Source organism: Anabrus simplex, chromosome 1, assembly GCF_040414725.1.
Source record: "Anabrus simplex isolate iqAnaSimp1 chromosome 1, ASM4041472v1, whole genome shotgun sequence".
NCBI classification, from domain to species: domain Eukaryota; kingdom Metazoa; phylum Arthropoda; class Insecta; order Orthoptera; family Tettigoniidae; genus Anabrus; species Anabrus simplex.
Window position 1 is genome coordinate 430280017 of NC_090265.1, and position 26764 is coordinate 430306780.

General features: G+C 38.0%; 1 protein-coding gene across 4 annotated transcripts in view; it reads left to right on the forward strand.

Moving 5' to 3' along the window:
* LOC136866972 (sodium-independent sulfate anion transporter) overlaps nt 1–26764 on the forward strand; it is a 239988-nt gene that overhangs the window by 144849 nt on the left and 68375 nt on the right. For all 4 annotated transcript variants that reach the window (XM_067144074.2, XM_067144067.2, XM_067144082.2 and 1 more), the window contains exons 4-7: nt 2017–2237; nt 9380–9548; nt 13901–14065; nt 16459–16620. In XM_067144074.2, coding sequence (XP_067000175.2) covers nt 2017–2237; nt 9380–9548; nt 13901–14065; nt 16459–16620 — 717 coding nt within the window. The remainder of the gene's footprint in view (nt 1–2016; nt 2238–9379; nt 9549–13900; nt 14066–16458; nt 16621–26764) is intronic.

The following is a 26764-nucleotide window of genomic DNA, read 5'->3' on the forward strand; positions in this document are numbered from 1 at the left end:
CATAAGACCTATCTGTGTCAATGCGACGTAAAGCGACTAGCAAAAAAAAAATAAAGAAATGTTGTAAATGGTACATTGACTTAAGAAATTAGTATATAATGTAATGTTTCTTGAGTAAGTGTTGGAAATCTATCTTTCATTTATAACTATTATTTAGTTTAATTTCATAATTAATTATATATAATTAGGAACCTTAAGGCTGTAGTTTGTGCAATGTATCATATATAAGATAGTTTGGCATGAAGCAGGTGTCGCAGCCTGTTCCACGCCTTAAAAATTAAGTCAATAAATAAAATAAAATAAACTGTGCAGGAAAGTATGTGCATGCAGATAGGAAGAGAGTATGTTCAAGAGGCTGGCTTGTTTGTGTCAATCTTGAGAATATTTAGTATGTCTGTAACTGAGGACGAGAATGACAATTACACATCAAGTGAACATGATTCTGATTCATTTACAGTACATTCATTTACCACTGACCTGCATTTAGGGCAGTCACCCAGGTACCAGATTCCCTATTGGTTGTTTACCTAGTCTTTTCTTAAATTATACGGTACCAAAGAAGTTTTGAACATTTATCAAACATCTCCCTTGGCAAATTATCCCAACACCTAACTCCATTTCCTACAAACAAGTATTTTCTCAATTTCTTGTCTTGAATTACAACTTTATTTTCATATTACGATCTTTCCTACTTTTAAAAACTCCACTCATGCTTATTTGTCTACTAAGGCAAGTAAACTTACAGATAATGAGCTAATTTCAAATAGCTGTCGAGTGGGTTTTGTAATATACAGTAGAGTTTTATACCACTCCCTAAAAATGTGGGTTTCCTGTGTACAGATGACAACCTGTTGCAATTTGATGTAAGCACATTTTCAAACATTGAATAGTAGGAAAGCAAACTATTGGTTGTAAACAAGGATACCCATGCCAACTGACCTATTAGGATAGATTCTGCATATTTAATTAGTATCTTTTATTACGTAGGTTTTCGACTGGTGCACTGTGGCACCCTGGGGCAATTTAAATTACTTCCAGGCTCAGGATGAAGTAAAAACTCTCTTCATTATTCATTTTATGTAATATTCACTTCTGTTGCATGTAATGATTTACTACAACTGATATTCTTGTACTAAGTGGTAGTTTTTGGTACTTCTATCTCAAGAACTATATGGCACTTACATCTTTTCCAAATATGACAAATGTTGCTTTATGTTATGCTTTTCCTATTTATAGAGTATCATAATTTCACATGACAATACATTACTGTAGATGACAGTCTTAAATACAGCAAAAACTTTCAAAAATGTAAAATCATTAACAAATAAGGTACAAACATGTTTTCTTTTGTTTCCCATCAATTTATACAATAGTATTATGTTGGCAGGAGCCTCTGTGGCTCAGGTGGCAGTGCGCCGACCTCCCAACGCCGGATTCCGTGGTTCGAATCCCGGTCACTCCATGTGAGATTTGTGCTGGACAAAGCGGAGGTGGGACAGGTTTTTCTCTGGGTACTCCGGTTTTCCCTGTCATCTTTCATTCCAGCAACATTCTCCAATATCATTTCATTTCATTTATCATGCATTAATCATTGCCCCAGAGGAGTGCGGCAGGCTTCGGCAGCTGGCATGATTTCTATCCTCGCCACTAGATGGGGCTTCAGTCATTCCATTCCTGACCTGGTCAAATGACTGGAAACAGGCTGCGGATTACGTTGGCAAAGTTGAAAGAATCCTTAATTCGTTTTCTTTAGCTGATACTCTCCCTTTTCTAAAGGTTGTAACTTTTCCTCTTCTCCTACAATTCCTTCTTTGAGAGCGGGAAGGTAATTTTATTGTTTCGCTCCTTAAAAATAACACTCATTCCCAACCAAAATAAGTAATTCTTAAATTCAAAGTCAGATTGTATCTTGTGAGATCAGACTTAAGTAAAACCACAATTAATTTACCAGTAGTTCTAAAAATAATATTCAATTCTTTATGAATTTCATAGTTTTTCTTTTTTTTTTTTCCTAAGGGTTCTTAGTGGACTTCATATCAATGCCTGTTATTGTTGGTTTTACCTCGGCATCTGCAGTAACAATAGGAAGCTCCCAGTTGAAGAGCCTTCTTGGTATAAGTGGAAAGTCTAATGATTTTTTAGAATCCTGGAAAACTGTTGTTGAAAATATTCATGAAACAGAGCTGTGGGATTCAGTATTGGGATTCGGTACCATCATTGTCCTCATGGCACTTAAGGTAAGATAAATATAGAGAAAAATAACTTTTAGAAGTATACCTTACAATAAAATCTGACTGCACTTTAATAATCATATACTGTGAAAGAGGATACAATTAATCAAATTTTTGCGATAAATTTCAGCAACTAATATTGCAAACAAGAGGGCAGCCTAGCTGAGTCAATAAAGGTGTACTTAGTTTATGAAGACAACATGAATTCAATTTCTATTAGGAAGCTGAAAAATTTAGAAAGAAGACTTCTTCCACTTTTGGAGAGACATAAAGCCCTGGGGTTTACTCAGCCTACAAAAGAAATGAGCACCAGATTAATTTCAGGGGCAGAAAGGGGTCAGGTATACAGCTAACAACTCTCACTTAGCGAGGTTTTTAATAGTGGAGGCCTTTATCTCCCATTCTTCCAAGATGGTGATCTGTACTGAAATGACTTTGCTTTCTTTCATGAATTACAATCTAAACTAAAAATTTAAAGAGACAGTATTACAGTTCTCTTTTGTGATAGTACATATATCACACACCCACATAATATTTATTATTACATTATTTTGTTCGGTATTAAAGCCAGGATAATTGTATGTGTTAGGTATGGACCCAATGTACAATTTCAAGCTGAGGCTTTGTGGGACAACTTCCTTGCAGGTTCTATAACCATGGGAGATCTCTCTCTCCCATCATGACAAGTTGGAGAAGGAAGGTCAATGCCCATATATGGGTGTGTTTGACATGGTCCAGTATCCTTTGTCAAGTATCCATTGTCCGTTGCCTGGTCTGTTTACATATCCTTCTGTCTGGGTATATTAGTCATTGAATATCGTTGTTTCTCTGTTGCTATTAGCTATTGGTATCTGACAGTATTGCTGTCTACACTGCTTATCATCGTATATCTTATTTCCTGAGATAATGTGTGTTATTGCAGAAATTTCTACAGCATGCTTACATTGGTGGACAGATGCTTGTTGTTTAAAGGGGCCTAACATCTAGGTAATCGATCCTGGGTAGACAGTATGTTACCTATAGAAACTATGCACTACTCTTTGAAGGAAATGTTTACTTGAAAATCTAAGGCCCATTTGCAAGGCCAACTTAGCAACATAGTGATAGAACAAAACCTGCTCGACCGGAAAAGAGCACTCATCACTAACAATCTTCTCCCAAGTCCTGTAGTGACTGCTATCCAGAACAACTCAGTCAAAGAATTATGCAGAGAAAAGGAATTTAGGGTTTATGGTAAGGATGTAACGGAGAAGACGTCTAAATCTCCAGCATGACCCCAATTAGAGTATGGTTCCCGTGTATGGGACGTATATGAGGACTATTTGATATGAAAACTGGAAGAGATCCAAAGGAAAGCAGCATGATTTGCTTTGGGTGATTTCTGACAAAGGAGTAGTGTTACGAAAATATTGCAAATTTGGGGCTGGGAAGACTTGGAAGTAAGGAGACAAAATGCTTGACTAAGTGGTATGTTTCTAAGCTGTCAGTGGAGAGATTGTGTCGAATGACATTAGTAGATGAATACACTTGAAAGGAGCTTTTAAAAGTAAGAAAGATCATAATATGAAGATAAAGTTGGAATTCATAGAGGACAGATTGGGGCAAATATTCATTTGTAGAGTGAGGAGTAAGTTTTTTTTTTTTTTTTACAACTTGCTTTACGTTGCACACACACAGATAGGTCTTATGGCAACAACGGGACAGGAAAGGGCTAGGAGTGGGAAGGAAAAAGCTATGGCCTTAATTGAGGTACAGGCCCAGCATTTACCTGGTGTGAAAACGGGGAAACCACGGAAAACCATCTTAAGGGCTGCTGACAGTGGGGTTCATACCCACTATCTCCCGAATACTGGATACTGGCCGCACTTAAGTGACTGCAGCTATCGAGCACGTTAGAGGAGTAAGGGACTGGAATAATTTATCAAGGGAAATGTGTGATAAATTTCTAAGTTCTTTGAAAACATTTAAGAAAAGACTAGGCAAATAAATGATAGGGAATCTGCCACCTGGGTGATAGCCCCAAATGCAGATGATTGATTGATTGATTGATTGATTGATTGATTGATTGATTGATTGATTGATTGATTGATTGATTGATTGATTGATTGATTGATTGATTGATTGATTGATTGATTGATTGATTGATTGAGAAAAAATGGCTTAACAGACATTCTCATAACACAGTATCTATGTTTAGGGGTAGCTCGGTCATGCACTGTCTTACTCTAAGGTCTTCTTGTGCTGTTACACATATTGGGTGACAAAATCTCTTCACTGCTGCAAGTTTTCTGCAAGCGCTTCTGCCTCATTCCAGGATAAACCAGTCATTGGTGAAAGTTCACCATGCAAGGTGTTCCGCGGATGGCATCCTATTTATCTTGCTTCTGGAGGGGTTCAGTCCATAGCCACTCAAGGTATCTAATGTCATGGCATACTAAAACATGACCAGCTAACAGGAATGAAGAATCAACATTGTTCAACTGTGGCACAAAGGCTAGGCAAGCCACTGCACCACAACATTTCTTCAATAGTAATGCAGTTGATGTAATAGATTTTTAATATCAGTCAACAACAATGATGATAGACAATGTTGATCTTGCTAATGACACTGGCTATCACCTTCCAATTTTTGCAGGTGAAGATAGTGGTTAGAATTACAGTGGCCAAGTATAGGCATAGTTTGATGATGTCCAGATCAGTTGAAGTCAGTGGAACACAGCCCCAGCTTTTCCAATGTGAATTTCGATGTCAGTTTCTGTGTCACCATCATGAGTGATGATGCTGCCTAAGCAGCTGAATTTGTAGACTGTTTCTAGCTGAGTGTTTCCAATGTTGACATTTGCTTGCATGCCTCCGGCTCTCATCTTCGTGAGTTTCGACTTTGTATTGATATGTAGGCTGATTATATTAGCTTCATGGTTGAGATCTGTGGTGATTTGTTGGAGCTGAGTATCATCTGTGGCCAGAAGTGCAATATCATCTGGGCCGATGACCTTCGATGTTAGGCCCCTTTAAACAACAAGCATCATCATCAGCAATATCATCTTCAAAGTTTAAATCTATTAATTAACCTTGATCAGTCCAACTAATGCCCACTCTCACATGTGACATTCTCTTCCTCATGACAAAGTTCAAGGCAGTTATACATGAAATTGGCAAAAGAATGCATTCTTGTCAAACTCCAGTAGCAGTTTTAGGGAAGGCTGAATATCTCATAATTATCTTCATATAACAAAAGGAGTGGTGGTATAGATTTTTAAAGAGAGAGATGCTGTTGAAAGCCTCCTGGAAGTCATCAAAATACATTGAGAGCTGTTGATGATATTTGACACATCATTCAATAATGTTATCCAAGGTGCAGATCTGTTCACTGCATGGTCTACCACATCTGAAGCCCGATTGCTATTCCTGAAGTTGCTAGTCAAAGGCACTCCTCATCTGTCTTAGTAAGACTGCACTGGAGACGTTTACAAATACTAACAGAAGTGTGATGCCCTGACAGTTTTCAAAGTTAGAGATGTTGTCTTCCTTGGGTAGTCAAGCAATAATACTCTTCCTCCAGTCTTCTGGGATCTTCTTCTGTTGACAGCAGTCATCGAAAAGCCATGTTAGCTTTTTCAACTAAGAGATGGCCACCAGCTTTTAGGAACTCCGCTTGAATTTTGAATTTTTCTTCTGATATGATGTCAGTGGTTTCAATGTCAAGCTTAGCAAGTTGTTACATCTCATCGAAGTTAAATATTGCAGGCAGACTGGTTTGATTAAGGATGTCTTGGAGAACTGTTCTATCCACCACTTATCCTATTCATCCGGGGTTACAAAATCTTACCATGCTTATGTCTAATTGGAACATTTTAATTGTATTCTCTTGTCAGATCCTTGAAGATCTGGTGGAAAATTTTGGAGTCCCCATGATCTGCAGTGTTTTGGGCTTCTGCCCCTTTCTGCAAGAGTCAATGCTTCTTATCATGATGACAAGATCTCTTAACTTGGAAGTCAATTCCTGCATACTGTTGAACAACTTCCTTGTGTTTGTCACTTGTTTTCTCTTGATCTCTCCTTTGTTCTGTATGCTTCTATTCATCAGTCAGTTGCCATGATCTTGTTTGGATTGTTCCCTGCATTTTTGTTGTCGATGTCCAATGATTTCTTCAGCACACCTATGTAGGGTGGTTGTGACTGAAAACCTATTTTCCTCGACGTCAGATAGTTGGGCAAGAGGATCTAATCTATTTTGCAGCTCAAGGGCGAAGCTGTTGGACATGTCTAGATCTTTAAGCTTTTCAGTGGCATTACGTCAAGGGATTGCAGTTCTTCTTCATTGCTTCAACTTAAGCTTGAGGTCTGCCCTCACTAGAAAATGATCTGAGCCAATGTCTACTGGATGATGTGAATGGCACAACAGTTTTCTCTGATCCACATAAATCACCGCTCAACTCTGGGTTGAAGTTGCAGAGAACAATCTTGAGGTCTTGATGTACCTCATCAAGGATATCTTGGATTGACCATGGCAATTACCATTACACTTACTAGCTGAGATACTGATTGCTGTTTAGCAGTAGGCCTTTAATGGCTTCTTATGAGGATGAGTTGCTAGGTCAATGGCCAACCCTCCTCCTTTATCCAGGCTTGGGACTGGCAGTAGCAAACTCAAGGCTATTCAATTCACTTTGTAGCAACTGCAGGCAGAGCACACTATGCTGTATTATTACTTGATTAGTAAAAAAGTGATGTATCAATGTTAAGGGGACCAAAACAGCAAACATCAAATTTCTCCATTAATATTGGACATGTTGAAAATCTGTACATAATAAAAGCTGTGCAAAAAAGTTATTTCTAATCTTTTATATTCATGCATTTTTTACCATATCATTTTTATTAGATATATAGTAGTGTTTTATGTAACTTTGAATATTGTAACTTTAATTTGTTTAATCATACTGTACTGTGATAGTTGCTATTATATTAAATATACTGTACTGTACAGTATTTCAAATAATATTTTGTTTTTATTTAACCTTAACATAAGCTCATTGGACAAAAAATTAGTTCCCTAGTGTGCATGCACAGATGGATCGTTAAGCCTGTACAGATGGCGCAGCAACTGAGTCCCGTGCTTAACTGCACGCGCGCTGCCTCTCCGTGAGCATAAGGCAGTAGCGATCAGTGAGACATTGAGGTTTCAAACGGACATTGTACGTCAACATGGGTAGATGTAAGGACGTGACAGAGTGGCAAAAGGAGCAATTGTGTTTGGCCATGGCCATGACCATATGGTGCGTGTAGTTGCTGGATTTGTTGATGTTTTGCAGCAGACTGTTCAACGTGTCTACAAGCAGTGGTGTATTACATGTGGTCACAAAACACGACGTCAGAATTGTGGTCGGAAAAAGATCCTGACTGAGAGGGACCGGAGACGCGTTTCACGGCTTGTGAATCAAAATTGCTCCCAAACTCAACAGGAATTGCTGCAGTCAGTGAATGAAGATCCATCCCAACCTGTTAGCAAGGGAACATTGTGACGGAAACTGCATGCAATGAACATTTGGAGCCGGTCACCTCGCAAGAGGTCACTGCTCAACCAGACACATAGAGCTGTGCGTCTTCAGTGGGCTAGAAATCATTGGACGTGGGACATTTTTTCCTGAATTCCAATGATGCACGTAGTCGAGTGCACCAAAGGCCAAATTAATTATTTCATCCTGGATATGTGCAAGGTCGGCTTCAAGCCAGAGGTGAGCCTGTGATGTTTTTAGGGTGTTTTTTGTATCATGGATTGGGCCCGCTCAATGAGGTGACCCCTAACATGAACCAGCATGTTTATTTAAACATTCTGGATGATCAGGTGCTGCCTTTCAGTCAACATCTGTACGCTATTGATACCCCGATTTTTCAAGATGATAACAGCAAAGTTCATCTGGATGGATGCATGTGTGATTGGTTTTATGAACACTCCCCCACCCTATTACATCTTGATTGGCCTGCAAAACCACCTGACTTGAACCCCACTGAAAATCTGTGAGACATTGTGGAACAGCGGGTAAAACGCCAACATCAGCATCCCCGCAATTTGGTGGAATTGCGAGATCAAATCCTCAGCAAGTGGCTTGAGCTGGATGCGACGTACCTGCACAACCTTGTGGACTCACTTCCTAACCGAATCCAGGTGATTATAAAGTCCAGAGGCAGAGTTACACGATATTAAATGATGCTTCCAATTGACTAATTTTTTGTCCGGTGAGCTTACATTATACACACTGTAATATGGTACTATAATTTTAGAAAATATTTTGATAATTCAGACTTTCACTAATTTGGACCAGGTATCAACACCATTGGTCCAAAAGAGTGAGAGTTTACTGTATATGAATGCTAGTCCAGTAAAATCACCCTGTGCTGTGCAAAAGGTCAGGGCATTTTTTTTTTTTTTGCATGTTGTTAGTGTTGAGTTTAATGTAAAATCCAATTTTTCAATCACGGGCTGCCGCTATGCACCCCTTGACATTGAAAAAAAAAAAAAACATTACAATTTTTGACCTCTTCTCTGTTTTTCAAAATATTTCCTAAATAGTTGGTTTAAGAAAAAAAAAATCATTTCAAATTTAAAGTAGAGTAAATTTTCTAAAGCTTGAGCCCAAATTCAGCTCTTTAGGTTATGTAGTGACTGGGATAAAGGCTTTGATACAATTGTAGTACCTTTATCAAAAAATTGCAACTCTTTTGATAAAAACACCATTGTTTGAAAGCCTGTATCTCAATCACTACATAAGCTACAGAGCTAAATTTGGGCTCAAACTGTAGCAGATTTACTCTACTTTTAAATTTAGAATGAATGCCGTTTTTGTTATACCAGCCATTTAGGAGATATTTTGAATAAACAGAGAAAAGGTTTAAAAATGTGATGTCTTTCCAATGCCAAGTAGGGTGCAGTGGCACACCAAGGTAAAAAAAAACTTGGATTTTATATTACAGGGCCAACAGTAATAACATATCGAAAATTAAAAACTACCCGACCTTTTCCATACCAAAATGTATACCGTAATCATATATTGTAATGATTGCAAACTCAGTATTTCAGGTCATAGATACTTGACTATCAGATGAATATTTTTGGGATTAATGATCAATACAGGTTCTTTCCATTTTAGACTATGAATAAATACCAAAGGAAGGGAGAAAACCTCACAAGGAAGCAGAAGATATTAAACAAACTAATATGGCTGCTTTCACTTGGCCGGAATGCTCTTGTAGCTATTGTGGGAGCTGCCATAGCTTACATCCTTCATTCAAATGGAAGTACTCCATTCAAACTAACTGGTAAATATATATATATCTTTAGGTGAAGAAAACTAGTATAGGCCTTATTGATATTAACAAACTAACTCTGTTAAACATTAGCATATCGAATTTTGAATTCTCTGTCACAGGAGTAAGTTATTTTATTGTACAGAAATGTAAACAGTGTAGCTAAGAAATGATTCTCAGAGTTTTTAAAGAGAGAGCACAATATGAAGATCCCTTCTATCTCAAAAATGAGTCACTAACCAAAACTAATTTCTAAATATATTATTATTGAAATATCAAGGAAAAATATTCTTGGTACCTGCCCTTTAGTTTCTTTCCAGAATAGTATAGGAGTCTGACTGATCATTATTCACATAAATAGTAAAAATAGTGAAAAATGAGAAGGTTAAAGTAAGCAATGTAAGTAAGCCACAATAAAACTCAATAATTCAAAAATATATTTTCATACCTTAGTGCTTTGTGTAGATATTAAGGAAGTGGAAATGGGTGACTGCTTATATACAGGAATTTTTAAATCCAATTATTTACAGTGAAATCTTGATATGATACCATGTAGTCAGAAAGAACTTTTGTTGTAGAGTGAGTTTTCGTTATAAAGAGGGATTTAGAGTAACAGGTTCTCATGTCAGTTGGTGAACATTATAACATTTGAAAAGTGAATTACATTAATTACCTGCCACTTAATTCCCACTAATATGAAATTTGTGACAACAGCAACGCACAAAAATATACAGAATAAACAATACCTTACCTATGTCCAGCAGAGTACATTCATGTTGACCACATAATTATTGTTCACACTATGCAGCACCCCACTACTTTAAATTACCATAGTTAAAGAAATCTGAAAAGACACGCTGCTTCACATTCCTCTTTACAGACAGAGAAACACACAAAGACCTAAATGCATTGAGATTCATCGCTACAGTTACAACAGTTGTTGGATGTACAACAATATGTCAAAATGAGATAATGAAGGGAATATTTTAGTTTTAAACAGCTATCTGATAACTACAGTACTGTAAAGTGTGGTAAAACTGATCAATTTCTTATGAGTTTTAATTTAAAAATACTGTACATTAATCTGAATTTGAACTTTTTGAAAATTTGTTTTTAAAATGTTCAATCTTTCTTCTATTCAGTTGTGTACATAGGAAAAATTTAGCACCTTAAAGTTTTAAGATTTTGAAATTTGATCGTTTTTACTGCATATATTATGCCAGAAAAATGGTTTTGCTCTCTTTATTTCTAAATTTGATCATTAGTTACATAAATCCTAATATTCTTCTTTGGCAAAATTTGGAGTCTTTTTTTAATACTCTTTTCTAAGAGAAACTTGTATTCAACTTGACATTGCTTACAAATTTGAGACAGTATTAAACATCTTAAATCATCATCATCAGTTAACTATATCCAGATTCCCAGGTGCGGTGTACGAACGCTAGCCACTTCAGTTGATTCAGGTACCATTCTTCTTCCTGTACTTGGTTTCAATCCACTCCTCTATGTTCTAGATCTTGTTTGACTTGTTCAATCCATCTCCTTCGAGGTTTACCTCCAGGTCCTTTGCTGTCTAATGTTTTCTACAACCATTCCTTAGCTACTGAGCAAGAATCCATTCTCATTACATGGCCACACCATTTTAATATTGACCTGATTATGGTATCACATAATGATTCTCTTATTTGAATCTCTTGGTGAATCCTGTCATTGCGGACCTTATCTCTCCTGGTTTTTTGTAGCATTTCATTACTGCAGCTTGGAGTCTACTTTTATCTCTGCCTGTGATGATACAAGTTTCATGGCCATAGGTTGTTATGGACAAGAAGTAAGCTTGATAAAGTGTTCGTTTGGCTAGTATTGGAATCTGGCTGTCCCAGAGAAGGCTTCTAACCTGCTAATGAAGGACAGCTCCTCTTTGAACTCTGTTTGTAATTTCAGCAATTGATCGGTTATCTTCAGTCAGGACACTATCGAGGTATTGGAACCAGTTAACTTCTTTCAATATCTGTCCATCTACTGTGATATTTGCTCCTGACTTTTGTCTCTTGACTGTCATTACAACTGTTTTTCTAAGGCTGATTTTAAGTCCAAATTCCTTAAAATGACAATTCCAAGCATTAATCTTTCTTGAAATAACATAACTAATTTACTAATATTACAACTAACAAACCAACATTATTTAGCTAAACACTTAATTTAAAAAGTGATCATGACTTTTTGACAGTTGAACATTACTGTTTTCTTTTACTATTTCAATTGAAATTCACTGACACCCAAAATAATATATATATATAATGCCTAATGTCCCTCTCTTTCAAATATTTTACAATTTGATCCACTTTTACATATTTCAAAGGACACTCCATATGCTGCATCTCTTCTTCTGAAGTTAAAATCAGTTGCCTTCTGATGGTGAATTTATACCCCTCCTTTAAGGTGTCATTCAGCATTACGCTTGGCATGGCATGTTTCTCAGAGGCTGTCCAAATGCTTAACCTTCCAATCCTTACATCCTGGACTGCGTTGTCCAGGTATGCTCAACTGTACCGTTTATTTCCTCTGGGACCCCCCATCTTTTTCTCATAATGTCGCATCATTATCAGTTTTACTTACAAATTGGTATGTTTACACTTTCACTCTTCTTTACCAACCTCAGCAATTCGAGTGGAGTTCTTATCTCAGTAATAATGCTTCTGTTGGCTTGTGAATGGCACACTGGAGCCACACTTATTCCACATTTCTGGTCTGGGAGCGTGTGCCACAAATGTATCAATGAGAGTTTTCCTGTGGATTTGTGTTGTGCAGAAATGCGGGAAATTTAAACATTTGCGACATTGATTGATTTTACCCCATTTTACTACCACTTAAATCCTTCTGGTATGCACACTACCTAGGTCTTCCTGAAATTCCATAGTAGCTGAGTTCCCAGAGTTGCTCAACAAACCCAACCCTCAGGTAAGTACACAGCTATAAACATTCTTGCTTGTTATGCTTACACAATAGGAAAGTTCAATCTTTATATGGCAGTAATAGATGTTCCTAATAACTTTTGTACTTGGATTATCATAGTACCAGGAGGATAGCACATTGCTGGGATCTGAAGAGGCAATCATAATGGAGAAATTTGTTGTTGAAGAGTATTGTTAAAGCAAGAGGAATTTTACACTGAATAAATGAAATTAATACCAGGACCTGAATATTTTTTTACGGATGTATCAATGAAGATGCAAAAGGAAATGAATGAAATCAATGTATGGAGATTTCACTTTATATTGAAAGTCATTTGACCATTTTATTTAAATCGTGCAGTAAAGGGTTCTTCTGACTTCTGAGGGCCCATTTGCTGATGAATGTAATTTTGAAAGACTTCTTTTATATAAAAGGTTTCCTCTTGAATTCTCTACTTTTCAATGAATAAGAACACCTAATAGCATAAACATAATCACAGATCAGTCTGGGAAGAGGGAGCAAGAAGGGAGATAAGGACAATTATCAATACATAGAAGAACAAGGACAATTTCCACATCTACATGCTGTCTTCAAATAGTTAGAGTCTCCCATCATCAATCCCAATTCTTCTGAGACATCGTCATCGAAAGGGTGAAACATTAACACTCATTAAGAGGCCATCTTTGCTAGTTGCTTTACGTCGCACCGACACAGATAGGTCTTATGGCGACGATGGGACAGGGAAGGGCTGGGAGTGGGAAGGAAGCGGCCGTGGCCTTAATTAAGGTACAGCCCCAGCATTTGCCTGGTGTGAAAATGGGAAACCACGGGAAACCATCTTCAGGGCTGCCGACAGTGGGGTTCGAACCTACTATCTCCCGAATACTGGACACTGGCAGAAGCCATCTTGACTAATCTTCAATCTTCATGCGGAAATTGTAAACTAAGAAGGATAAACACAAGAAAAGAAAAGAGGCATAAAATAAAGGTGGTAATAGACTAGGAACACAGGACAAACAGGAGAAAATGATTGCTATGATTCAATACAAATAATGAAATGGAACAAACAAGTGTCAAATCAAGTCACATATAGCAAGATAGTAACATGAAAAGGAATACATTATAGGATAAATACAGTGACAAATCAGTCTAGGATCCTTTATCTGCAAGAAAAAGATTATTTAACAACTGAGTAGCATTGTTACGTTTATTTCTTCTTAGAATGCATGATCCTCAATGAGGAAGCAAAAGGAAATTAATGCTCTATGTACAGTTGCTGTAACTTACAGGCAACATCTCTGTATACAAATAGATGAAGTAAAATAAAATAGAATAGAAAAATGTGTGAAAAGTTGAGTTGGATGACTATACCATCTGCACTTTATAAGAGAATTTTATTTTTCACCCTCTAGGTAACATTGGGAGTGGACAACCTCATTTGGATATTCCTCCATTCAGTAGCCATTACAACAATAGAACATATGAGTTCCTGGACATGACTTCAGAACTCGGAACAACTCTTGCAACACTTCCATTGATATCAATTCTTGGCTGTGTTGCCATTGCCAAAGTTTTTAGTAAGTATACCATTACTTTAATATCTAACAATTCATCTTTACATTAGGCCTACACACTTTTACTGACCCTGTTTGGGCAGCATCATAATTATGATGTAAAAGAGGAAACTGAACCTATTATGAAGACATCTGCTTTTGAAGGCTATTATTGATATATCATAAATTAACATATTGTGGAAAAAATATTTCAATCTTTGTTAGGCATCCTACATTCTAATTTGTAAATCATAACCTGGATACCACTTCAAAAATAAGTAGATCTATCATCTCTCAGCATTACTATTAAATCTGTCTCTAGTGTCACAATAAGTTACCACATCTAACCAGACATATTTAGGTTTTGAGTTCCAAATAGGTCATCCTCATCCTCCTCCTCCTCCTCCTCATCATCAGCATCATCATCATCATCATCATCATGATCATACAGTTCCAGTTTCCCAGGTACTGTTAATGAACCTCTTCCAATTCTTCCTGTCCATATAAATTTTTTCCTGTTAGGGGCTTTACGTCGCACCGACGCAGATAGGTCTTATGGCGACGATGGGATAGGAAAGGCCTAGGAGTTAGAAGGAAGCGGCCGTGGCCTTAATTAAGGTACAGCCCCAGCATTTGCCTGATGTGAAAATGGGAAACCACGGAAAACCATTTTCAGGGCTGCCGATAGTGGGATTCGAACCTACTATCTCCCGGATGCAAGCTCGCAGCCGCACGCCTCTACGCGCACGGCCAACTCGCCCGGTTGTCCATATACAACTTGTCATGCAGAACATCATCCACTGTCCATCCTCTTGTAACTAGATCAACCTTGATCATGTCCATCCATCAGGTTTTGGGTCTTCCTGCAGGTCTTTTCCCCTCCACCTGTCTTTCCAAATTTATTCTGGCTATTCTTGTAGGCTCCATCCTCATCACATGTCCGTACCACCGCAGTCTGGATGTGCCGATTCAGTCTAATAGGGATGTCTTTATTCCGGCTTCTTTCCTCACCTCCTCATTTCCTAACTTGTCTATCTTGGTCTTCTGGATGGTGGATCTAAGAAATTTCATCTCTGATGCTTGCAGTCTTGATGACTCTCTTTTTGTGAGGGAGCACGCTTCAAAACCATAGGTCAATATTGGTATGAAATAGCTGTTAAACATTATCAGTCTGGCCAGTTTTGGAATCATGTCATCCCATAAAAGTGTTCTTACTTGTTGGTAGAATTCTGATTCCTTTTGCACTGTGCTTTTAATTTCCTTTCTGACCAAATTGTCACTGGAGATTACACTTCCAAGGTAAGGAAAATTATCAACACACTCTAGCTGGTGGTCTCCTAGTTGTACACTTGCTGGACGCCCTTCTCTGTTGGTTGAGGTTATATTCCTGGAACTGGGATTTCCGTATGTTGAGTCTGGTCTGTACTTCCTCTTCTGCTTCACCCCAAAGCATGATATCATCAGCAAAGGCCACTGCATTCAGTTCACCTAACTTTTCCTTGATGTTCTTCATCATATTGTGGATAACAGTGATGAACAGTAGTGGGGACAGTGCACTTCCTTGCTGAACTTCACTCTTGGTCTCAAACCATGATGATTGACCTTCCCCAATTTGTACACAGCTAATACAGTTTCTGTACAACAACTGAATTTTCCTTACCAGTCCTTCAGGCACATTTCTTTTCCTCAGGCACTCCCAAATCTTATCTCTTATAACACTATCATAGGCCTTTTCTATATTCAGGAATACAATGACCAACAAAATGTAAGAGAGTCATATATGAAACTTATTACATACCAATCCTGACCTATGGTTGCTGAATAGCTGAATAGCGAGGAAATATTTTGGAAAGCATCGAAGAAAGAGGGAAGTTCAGAGACCGGAACTGGTGGAGAAGTCTCATTCGCCGACCCATCGCTTAAATTGAACGACGTGGGATAAGTATGTATGTATAGGAAGGGCCTCATCCTCACAGATGTGCAGGTAACCTATAGGCATCAATTCAAAAGATCTGCATCAGGCCTCTCTGGGGGACCATATTCCAGTATTATATTTTTTCTCTGCAGAGTTCAAAAATATAGTTTTAAATAATTTGATACAAGGAAGGCTTTATAGAATATGATAAGAGGGATAAAGAATCAAACTTCTCGTGATATTTTGAAAAGGTGAAAGTAAATTTGAGAACCCTATGATAGGCAGAAACTATATGAATAAATATGTGTTGAATATTAAGTAAATAAAAATATGTAAATTTATAAGGAAGAAACTGTTCCAAAATTGTATAACTTGAAAAGTGAAACAGTTTATAGTAAATTCAAACATTCTTTTATTATGTTAAAATCGCCTTTGAAATATATATTTTCTCTTTTCCTTAAATAATAAACCCAAACAAACTCATGTTCTTCTTCTTTTCTAGCTAAAGAGAAAGGCTTGGATACTTCACAAGAAATTATTGCTTTAGGTGTGAGCAATATTGCTGGGTCTTTTGTGCGTTCCATGCCTGTAACAGGTTCATTCACACGATCAGTTGTTAATAATGCTTCAGGCGTAAAAACACAGATGGGAGGTCTTTTCACAGGTGAGTTCTTATTTAAAAAACTGACACATCTCCACTTAGAAAGCAGATAAGCACACTATTGCTCATCAGTGACATTAAATATAATTAATTACTGTTATATAGGTTTGTCTACATGTATCAGCAATGGCCTCAACCATGAGCTCATTCCTTACATTGTCACATGATTTTACATAGTGAAGCAATCATGTTAAGTGTGAAACATCTCCATCCTGGTTTGGTTACCAATTTCAGTGTCACATTTCCCTTATAATTTCTGATTAACTACTGCAGTTTTGGGGACTTAGTATTTGTACATAGCATTGGTAAGCAACCATAAAACTAAATCTACATTTAGTGCTGATTCCAGGACAGAAAATATCATACTAGACAATTGCTAGGCAAATACCTTCAACACTTCACCATTAGGTATATTTAGAATAGCCCTGTGCTCAGGAAACTTGGATAGCCTCTGACTTTAATTATGATATGGATTATTGTCTAGACAAGGATGATCAGTGTATTAGTGTCTGGAGAAAAACTGGGGAATAATCAGAACTAGAATTCATTTCTGAGTGATATATTGGCAGTTAAGGCAGAGTGTCATCATCATCATCATCATCATCATCATCATCATTGTACAGTTCCAGTTTCCTAGGTACTGTTAATGAGCCTCTTCTAATTCTTCCTGTCCATATACAACTCATCGTGGAGAACATCATCCACTGTCCATCCTCTGGTAACTAGTTCAACCTTGCGGGTATTTTCCCCTCCACCTGTCTTTCCAAATTTATTCTGACTGTTCTTGTAGGCTCCATCCTCATCACATGCCCGTACCACCACAGTCTGGATGTGCTGATTCGGTCTAATAGGGATGTCTTTATTCCGGCTTCTTTCTTCACCTCCTCATTTCTTAATTTGTCCATATTGGTTTTCTGGATGGTGGATCTAAGAAATTTCATCTCTGATGCTTGCAGTCTTGATGACTCTATTTTTGTGAGGGAGCACGCTTCAAAACCATAGGTCAATATTGGTATGAAATAGCTGTTAAACATCATCAGTTTGGTCGGTTTTGGAATCATGTCATCCCATAAAAGTATTCTTACTTGTTGGTAGAATTCTGACCCCTTTTGCACTCTTTTTGTAATTTCCTTTCTGACCAAATTGTCACTGGAGATTACACTTCCAAGGTAAGGAAAATTATCAACACACTCTAGCTGGTGGTCTCCTAGTTGTACACTTGCTGGACACCCTTCTCTGTTGGTAGCTATCACCACTGTCTTGGTCTCGCTTATGTTGAGGTTATATTCCTGGAACTGGGATTTCCATATGTTGAGTCTGGTCTGTACTTCCTCTTCTGCTTCACCCCAAAGCATGATATCATCAGCAAAGGTCACTGCATTCAGTTCACCTAACTTTTCCTTGACGTTCTTCATCATATTGTGGATAACAGTGATGAACAGTAGTGGGGACAGTGCACTTCCTTGCTGAACTCCACTCTTGGTCTCAAACCATGATGATCGACCTTCCCCAATTCGTACACAGCTAGTACAGTCTTTGTACAACATCTGAATTTTCCTTCAGGCATATTTCTTTTCCTCAGGCACTCCCAGATCTTATCTCTTATAACACTATCATAGGCCTTAACTATATCCAGGAATACAATGACCAGGTTCTTGTTTTTCTCCCAATACTTCTCCATCAGCTTGCAGGTACTAAAAATTACTGTACATCCATTGTTGAACTGTTACTTCTGAATCCTTATTGCTTCTCCTCTAACTGTGGCTCAATGATGATTCTCAATCTCCTTTCCATAATCTTCTCTAGAATTTTTAGCCCATGAGACAACAGTGTTCTTCCTCTATAGATGGTGGGTTTCCATCTGCTGCCTTTCTAAAACAAGGGAATTATAATGCCCTTGCTCCAACCTGCAGGTATTTTGTTGTCTGTCCATATGGCATTTAGTACTCTGTGCTGCCATTGTATACCTTGGATGCCTGCTGCCTTTATCATGTCCGCATTCACTTCATCTGCACCTGAAGATTTTTCTTTAGGCATAGATTTTAAGGCTGTCTCAGTTTCTGTCTAGGTGATGGGAGGTTCCTCATTGTAGGCTTGGATTACCGCTTCTGTATTTTGTTCTTGAACTGGTCTATTCAGTAGGTGGTCGAAATGGTTCTTCAGAACTTCTCTCATGTCACTTTCTGTCCTAACCAGATTTCCATTTTCATCTTCAAGTGCCTTTATGGTATTCATTGGTTTCCTTTACCTCTGATAATACTATACAGTACTTTCATATTGCCTCTGCTGTCTTCCTCCACCGAGCTCGATAGCTGCAGTTGTTTAAGTGCGGCCAGTATCCAGTAATCAGGAGATAGTGGGTTCGAACTCCACTGTCGGCAGCCCTGAAGATGGTTTTCCATGGTTTCCCATTTTCACACCAGGGAAATGCTGGGGCTGTACCTTAATTAAGGCCACAGCCGCTTCCTTCCCATTCCTAGGCCTTCCCTATCCCATCATCACTATAAGACCTATCTGTGCCAGTGTGACGTAAAGCAAAATAGCAATAATAATGTCTTCCTCCAGTTTCTGAGTGAATATATTCCATGCCATGGTCTTTTCTTCTGTAACTGTTCTTTTAACATCCAGATTCTTGTTTCAGTATAATTGTTGAAGGTTTCTGATCTTTGTCAAGGGTTATAAATTTCATTTTTGGTTCCGTATTGAACTGAGATTACATATAATTTAGTTAAACAGAATGTTTTATTTCACCTGTTCAATACTATACATTAATTGCAATAGCTATGTTTGCATCATAATGCAAGCTAGGGACTAGTTTCGACCCTAGACTTATATGTCTAATGTCCTGGAACAATATTTTCTTGTGAAGCAATAAAATGAATAAAGTGAACTATATGTTCAATACAATGATATTCATTGTAAAATATGGTTAAATGCACAAAATGTTATATGAGATTAAATGTCGTGGTGAAGATCAATTAGTTAAAAATAGTCAATAAATTGTCCAAGTTTAGCATACAAATGTTGCTAAGAAATCTCTAAATATAGTTAAATTATCTATCACATCAATTTTACAATGGTGTTTAAGTTATCACATGAACATTAAATATTGCATAATAATAAAAGTATAAATTTTCATAGCAGTCAGAGTACAATATACAAATTGCTTCCAGCAAATTCTACAGATCAACTGCACCTTCTGTTAAGAGATTGATTGTTTATTTTGTACAACATTGGCGTAGAGGGTATATATAGCTTGCTCGAAGTTCAAATGTAATATAGTTTATGATGATGCAGAAAAAGATGTACGGTATACAGGCTGGATATATAAGGTTCTGCATATGGCGAGAAGTGGAATTCTCAGTCCAAGATGGAATCAAATGGAACCTTGTGCGGCAATGTGATTGGCTTGAACGGTGGCATGCAACTGGAATGAGTATGTGTTGGAAATGACCTGTCATTTCCAACACATCCCGTAGCTGTAGAATTCACTGGAAGCAACTTGTATATTGTACTCAGACTGCTATGAAAATTTATACGTTTATTATTACGCAATATTTAATGTTCATGTGATGTCTTAAACACCATTATAAAATCAATGTGATAGATAATTTAACTATATTTTAAGATTTACTGGCAATACTTGGACATTTTATTGACTATTTTAAACTAACTGATCGGTACCATGACATTTAATCTCATATAAAATTTCATGCATTTAACCACATTTTACAATGAATATTATTGCATTGAACATATAGTTCACTTTATTAATTTTATTGCTTCACAAGAAGGTATTGTTGCAGGACATTAGACTTATAAGTGTACTTTATTTAGGCTGATGGTGACCCAAATAGGGTCAATTCTAGTCCCTAGCAATGCATTATGATGCAAACATAGACATTGCAATAATGTATAGTAATGAATAAGTGGAATAAAATATTCTGTTCTGATCTTTTCCTCGTCTCTAGTTAAGATCCAGTTTATTTTTCTGCCGATCCCTTTCTTTCTGCAAGAAATTTCTTTCCCTGATTGTTGCTCTCACTCTTTCATTTCACCATGGTGTTTCCTTCTCCCTTGTTTTCATACTTGTCTTTCCACAAACTTCAGTTGCTTCCTTAACCAATGTGTCCATTCTGCCTCTCCATTTTTCCTTTCATCTCTTGGTAACAGGGCTTTTATCTGGTTCTGATACTCAGTTCTCTTATCTGTTTTCTGGAGTTCCCATACTTTGATTTTTGGCATTTTCTTGTTCTGTACTTTTGGCACATAGAAGTTTCTCAGGTCTGCTACTAATAGAGGGTGGTCGCTGTCAAGGCTCTTGCTGGGTATTACTCTGACATCTGTTACCATTCTGTTCCTTTTCTTATCTGAGATGACATAATCAATTACAGTCTTTTGTAGTCCATCCCAAGTGTATCGTGTTTTCCTATGGCTCTGTCTCTTCTTGAACCAACTATTTTCACCACCAACCCATTGCTCATACAGAAGTCTATATTTCTTCCACCATATCTTTGCTAGTTGCTTTATGTCGCACCGACACAGACAGGTCTTATGGCAACGATGGGATAGGAAAGGCCTAGGAGTTGGAAGGAAGCGGCCGTGGCCTTAATTAAGGTACAGCCCCAGCATTTGCCTGGTGTGAAAATGAGGAAACCACGGAAAACCATCTTCAGGGCTGCCGACAGTGGGATTCAAACCCACTATCTCCTCTTTTACTGGCTTGCTAGGCCTAATGTAATTTTGAGGATTTTCTTTTGGGGTTTACTCCCTTAGCTTTTAAGGATCCCTCCTCATCTGACAAGGCAGTGGGTTCCATCTGTACTACCCCCAGAGGAATGGGTTGCCTCCTCCGCCAGCTCCACCGTACCGAATCATATTCTCTGCTTTTGCTGCTGTTATGTTCTTCACTTGTTACCCTGAGCTGGGACCCTTTAACAGATGTTACACACCAGGTCAATGTGCTCTGGGACTCACATAGGCAGGGGCACCACTCCCTGGGCAAGGCTGCCTCTAAAGAGGGTCCCTACCTGTTACCCTAAGGCAGAGTGCAAAGAAGTTGATAAGTGCCAAGTTATACCTGACGAACATGACTCTCATGGTGTAATGAAAGTGTTCTTCTGAATACTTTTTCAGCTATGTGAGAAAGTGTGCAATATTTCTAGACATGTAATTAGGACCTTTAAATAGCATGTTGCATATCTAAGAGAATGCAATAGAAACAGTTGTGTCCAAATACCTACATAAGAGTGTTTTGCTAAGACTGATTATATATATTTTAGATGTTTTCTGTGTTGACCTGTTACATTTTGAATTTCGGAGTCCTGAACTAATTTCCTGAATTCAGGATAAGGATCAGTACTTCATATTATGAAATACAGTTTTTCAAATATATATATGTATATTCCTAACAAGGTAGGTTACTAAGGTGTCACATTTCAATTGTGTTAATGTTTTTATGTTCTATAGGGAGTCGAATTGAATGATATACATATTTTTAAAATTCTACAGTGAAAGGTATTTAAATACTGAAATTTCTTCCCACAGCAGTGCATGTTATCATATAATTATGCAAATTTCATGTAGAAAATGTTGTTAAATTTGAATGAATGCAATGCACTATGACCCTTGAAATTTAAAAACAGTCATAAAATTCACTTAGTTTCACTGAATACTTTTGGTTGAAATTAGGTACTAAATACAACATTGAATGGATGTCAGAATCATGTAAACTTTCACCTATTCTGCAACAGTGTATGAAAATGTGGAGATTGTCTTTGTCCTTCAGTGTTGTCTTTCCATTTCTCCCTCTCCCCATACTGACCTGCCATTGTGTTTATCTTCTTATTTATTCCTTTAGATGTTCCTAAATTTATATATATATATGTTGTTTCCTTCTATCAGACCCTTCAGTTCCTTTTCTCCTATTGTGTTGTCCTGGGTTCCAAGTACTTTTTAACACGTTCCTCACGGTTCGGGTCACCATGTGCCCCGAAGCATGCTACTCTTATACATCGGTGCAAACTTCCCAAAATTGCGGAGTAAGTAACTACGTCCTAGTTACAAATTTCCGATAACTAATGGCAACATAATGTTCCTATTGAAATGAAAGATCGGCCCACTGGTGACCCGAAATAAATTTTTTTTTGCATCTTCCGTTCATATCGCTTTGGGTCACCCTGTGTTTGGATTTTTGTCTAACCCATATTTTTACGCAGGAATCGCTTGCGCAGTTATTATGAATGAAGCCTACATTGTTTCTGCCTTCAGATGGCAAATTGTTGTTTAATACGAGGAGTACAAGCCCATAAGTCCAACCCCTCGTTCACATCGTGGGAGGTTGGCAATGGCATGAAGTAGGGGATTGCCTGGAGGGGTGATGTACAGCAGGGACTGTGTGTGCCCCAGGACCACTACAATAGCTGTGAAAGCCCTTCAGGAACCCTGAAAAGTGATGGCTAACGGGGCTCTGGTGAAGTCTTCAATGGCAGATGCAGCGAAGAAGGAGACCTTTGGAATGGCAAATCTGGCAGATGAGGCGACCCTTTCCCCGTGGGATCAAAGAAATAGAGGAACCACTGCCTTGTGGTGAAGAGGGATCTTCAAAGGCTAAGGGAGACAACCCCTACAAAAAACAGCAGGCTTGGAGGCTCAGGTGGCAGCCCCACTACCAAGCTTGGGTGCTGTGGGCTAATGACTCCCACATCTTAAATCCACTTATTAAAGAAACTGAAGTGAAATGAAACCAGATGGATACCTTGAGGATGAACTTTGGCCTGAAATGGAAAATGAGAATTGGTTGTTGGAATGTTCGAACTTTGACAGAGGAAGATAAACTAAAGCAGGTTGAGAAAGAGATGCAAAATTATGGCTTGGAAATTCTTGGCTTAAGTGAAATGGGAATACATTTATTTATTCTGGACAGTCTGGGGAGGATGCTGAATGGAGAAATGGAGTGGGTATGTTGCTAAGAAGGACATCCAAGAACAGTTTAATTGGATGGAATCCCATCTCAGACAGAATGCTGACAGCTAGATTTCAAGGTAAAATTTGAAATATAATGATAGCAGTTTGTTATGCACCAACTGAAGTATCTGATGCCGACATGAAGGATCAATTTTATCATCAGTTGAATGAAACTATGAAGAATATAAATAAAAGAGATATTGCTATTATTATGGGTGATATGAATGCAAAGATTGGATCAAATAATGAGGGACTAGAGCATGTGATAGGGAAACATGGATTATGATAATGGAGAGAGATTTATAAATTTGTGTGCCAGCCAGGAAATGGTGTTTGGAGGGACAATCTTTCCTCAGAAAAGGTGTCAAAGTAAACATGGGTATCACCAGATCACAAAATAGAAAATCAGATCGACCATGTAGCTATTAGTAAGAAATTTAGAAGATCATTGACAGATGTGAGGAACAGAAGAGGAGCTGATGTTGATAGTGATCATCATCTAGTAGTAGCTGAGTTTAAATTGAATTTAAGTTGAAAATAAAAGCTGCATTGAAGAAGTATGCAACTAGAAAAAAAGAGGTTCAACATACAAAGGTTAAACATTGAAAAGAGAAGGAAAGAATTTAGTCTGGAGTTGAAAAATCGGTTTGAAGTCCCTTCAAATCTCGAAAACGAGGAAGAGTTGAGTGTGGAAAGAACTTGGGAAAATATTAAAAACACTTACATAGAAATATGTGAAAAAGTAATTGGTTATAGGAGCTATCAACAGAAAGGCTGGATGTTTGGGGAAACATGGGACTTAACTGAAAAACAAAAGAGGCAGAAGCTATAGTAAATCAAAGCAGAACAAGACAGCAGAAGTCAGAAGCCCAAAGGAAATATTCAGAAATTGACAAAATGGTTAAGAGGAGTGTGAGAAGCAATAAAAGAAGATGGGTTGACCAGCAGGCATAAATTGCAGAGGAAACTCAGGAGAAGGGTGATATGGAACAACTATAATATTACAAGGTAGTTGTCAAGAGGAGGTTATAGGAAGAGTAAACCAGTGAGGGATAAGCAAGGAAATATGTTGTTATCACAAGAACAAAAATTGAAAAGATGGCAAGAGAATTTTTACATAAATTTTAAACAAAGATGATGGAAATGAGCAGGAAGTGCAAGAAGAAGTAAATGAAGGCCTAGATAGTGAAGACTCAAGAATAAAGCTAGATCCCCCAACAAGGCATAAAGTTAGGTTAACACTGAAAGAATTAAAGAATGGTAAAGCAGCAGGTATAGATGATATAGATCCAGAAATACTAAAAGTAGATGAGGAGGCCACCATTAATTTGCTGCTACCACTATTGGGGAAAATATGGAAAGAAGAGAGAATTCCAGCTGATTGGAAAAAGGTGGCACCACAGGGTGTAAGAATTAGAAAGGAATAATACTACTGAGCATTCTTCTTCTTCTTAAGCTGTCGTCTCCAAACGGAGGTAGACGATCCACACGGCCAGCTCCGATCTTGACGTTACAGCCATGCCATGTGGATTTATTGGAATACCTCTCAGGATCTTTAATGCAGTGGTTTCCCGTTGCCTTCTGCATCCTAATGCCGTTGACCAAACTGGTTCCTCCGCCTTTGGGAACAATTTCTTGTCCCCAGGACAATAGAGTGCCCTTAACCATACCTGCTCATCCACTCTCAAAGAGACTATTGGCACTTGGTATAGGGGATCTCCTTATACCGGGAGATAATCGGTCCCTTCATTCGTTAGCCGCCTGCATATAAAATATTATTTTTATATGCAGTCGTTGCCCCCTCTCTACCGCGGGGAGGTGAATGTCAGGATTTCACCATCATTGAAACAAGGACCAAATGGCTACTGAGCATACCTAGTAAAATTCTCTCTAGAATAATTCTAAACAGAGTAAAGGACTCAACTGAGCAGCATCTTCAAAAAGAACAAGCTGGTTTCCGTAGACAGCTCAGCTGTGTTGATCTAATAAATACGCTAAGTATAATTCTAGAGCAAAGTAATGAATGGCAGGCCACATTGAACTTTACATTCAGAGACTTTGAAAGAGTATTATTTTGATTCAGTAAATAGAACCGTAATGTGGAAGACCTTGGTGAAATATGTAGTACCGCATAAGATCTTGAATCTCATAAAAAGAAATGGCGTATTGCTTTTAGTGCCGGGAGTGTCCGAGGACATGTTCAGCTCGCCAGGTGCAGGTCTTTCGATTTGACACCTGTAGGTGACCTGCGCATCGTGATGAGGATGAAATGATGATGAAGACGACACATACATCCAGCCCCAGTGCCAGCGAAATTAACCAATTATGGTTAAAATTCCCGACCCTGCCGGGAATCGAACCCAGGACCCCTGTGACCAAAGGCCAGCACGCTAACCATTTAGCCATGGAGCCGGACTTGAATCTCATGAAGGCAATGTATGAAGGGTACAGATGCAATGTACTACATGAGGGGAAAACTCACAGATTATGTGAATGTCACAAGTGGAGTTGGCCAAGGATGCATTGTTTCACCAACAATCTTTAGTGGAGCTCGATAATGTCACGAGAAAAATGTTGGGTAGAAGGAAAAGAGGAATACAATGGGTAATGGGAGAAAGACTGGAAGATTTAGAATTTTGCAGATGATATTTGTCTTTTGTCTTCAAGAATTAGTGATATGAAACACAAGTTAGAAGGATTACAGAAGGGAGCAGAGGCTGCAGGGCTCAATATAAATGTTGTTAAGACCAAGGAAATGAGAGTAAATGCTAAAATTGATGAAAGATTGTTTGTGGCAGGAGAAGATATTGAAGAGGTTAAAACATTTACCTACTTGGGAAGTGTAGTGACAAGAGAAGGAAAAGGATGTGAGAGCCAGAATAAGGAAAGCAAATGGAGCCTTCATGCAGCTGTATACATACATACATACATTATCATTATAGACTCTTATGCCTTTCAACGTTCAGTCTGCAAGCCTCTGTGAATTTACTAAACGTTGCCACAATCCTCTATTTGCAACTAGTGCTGTGGCCTCATTTAGTTCTATACCTCTTATGTTTAAATCATTAGAAACTGAGTCTAACCATCATCGTCTTGGTCTCCCTCTACTTCTCTTATCGGTCGGTCGGAGTCTCTTGACAATTTTGTCTCTTTCCTTTTCTCGTGTTTGACTTTACCCTAC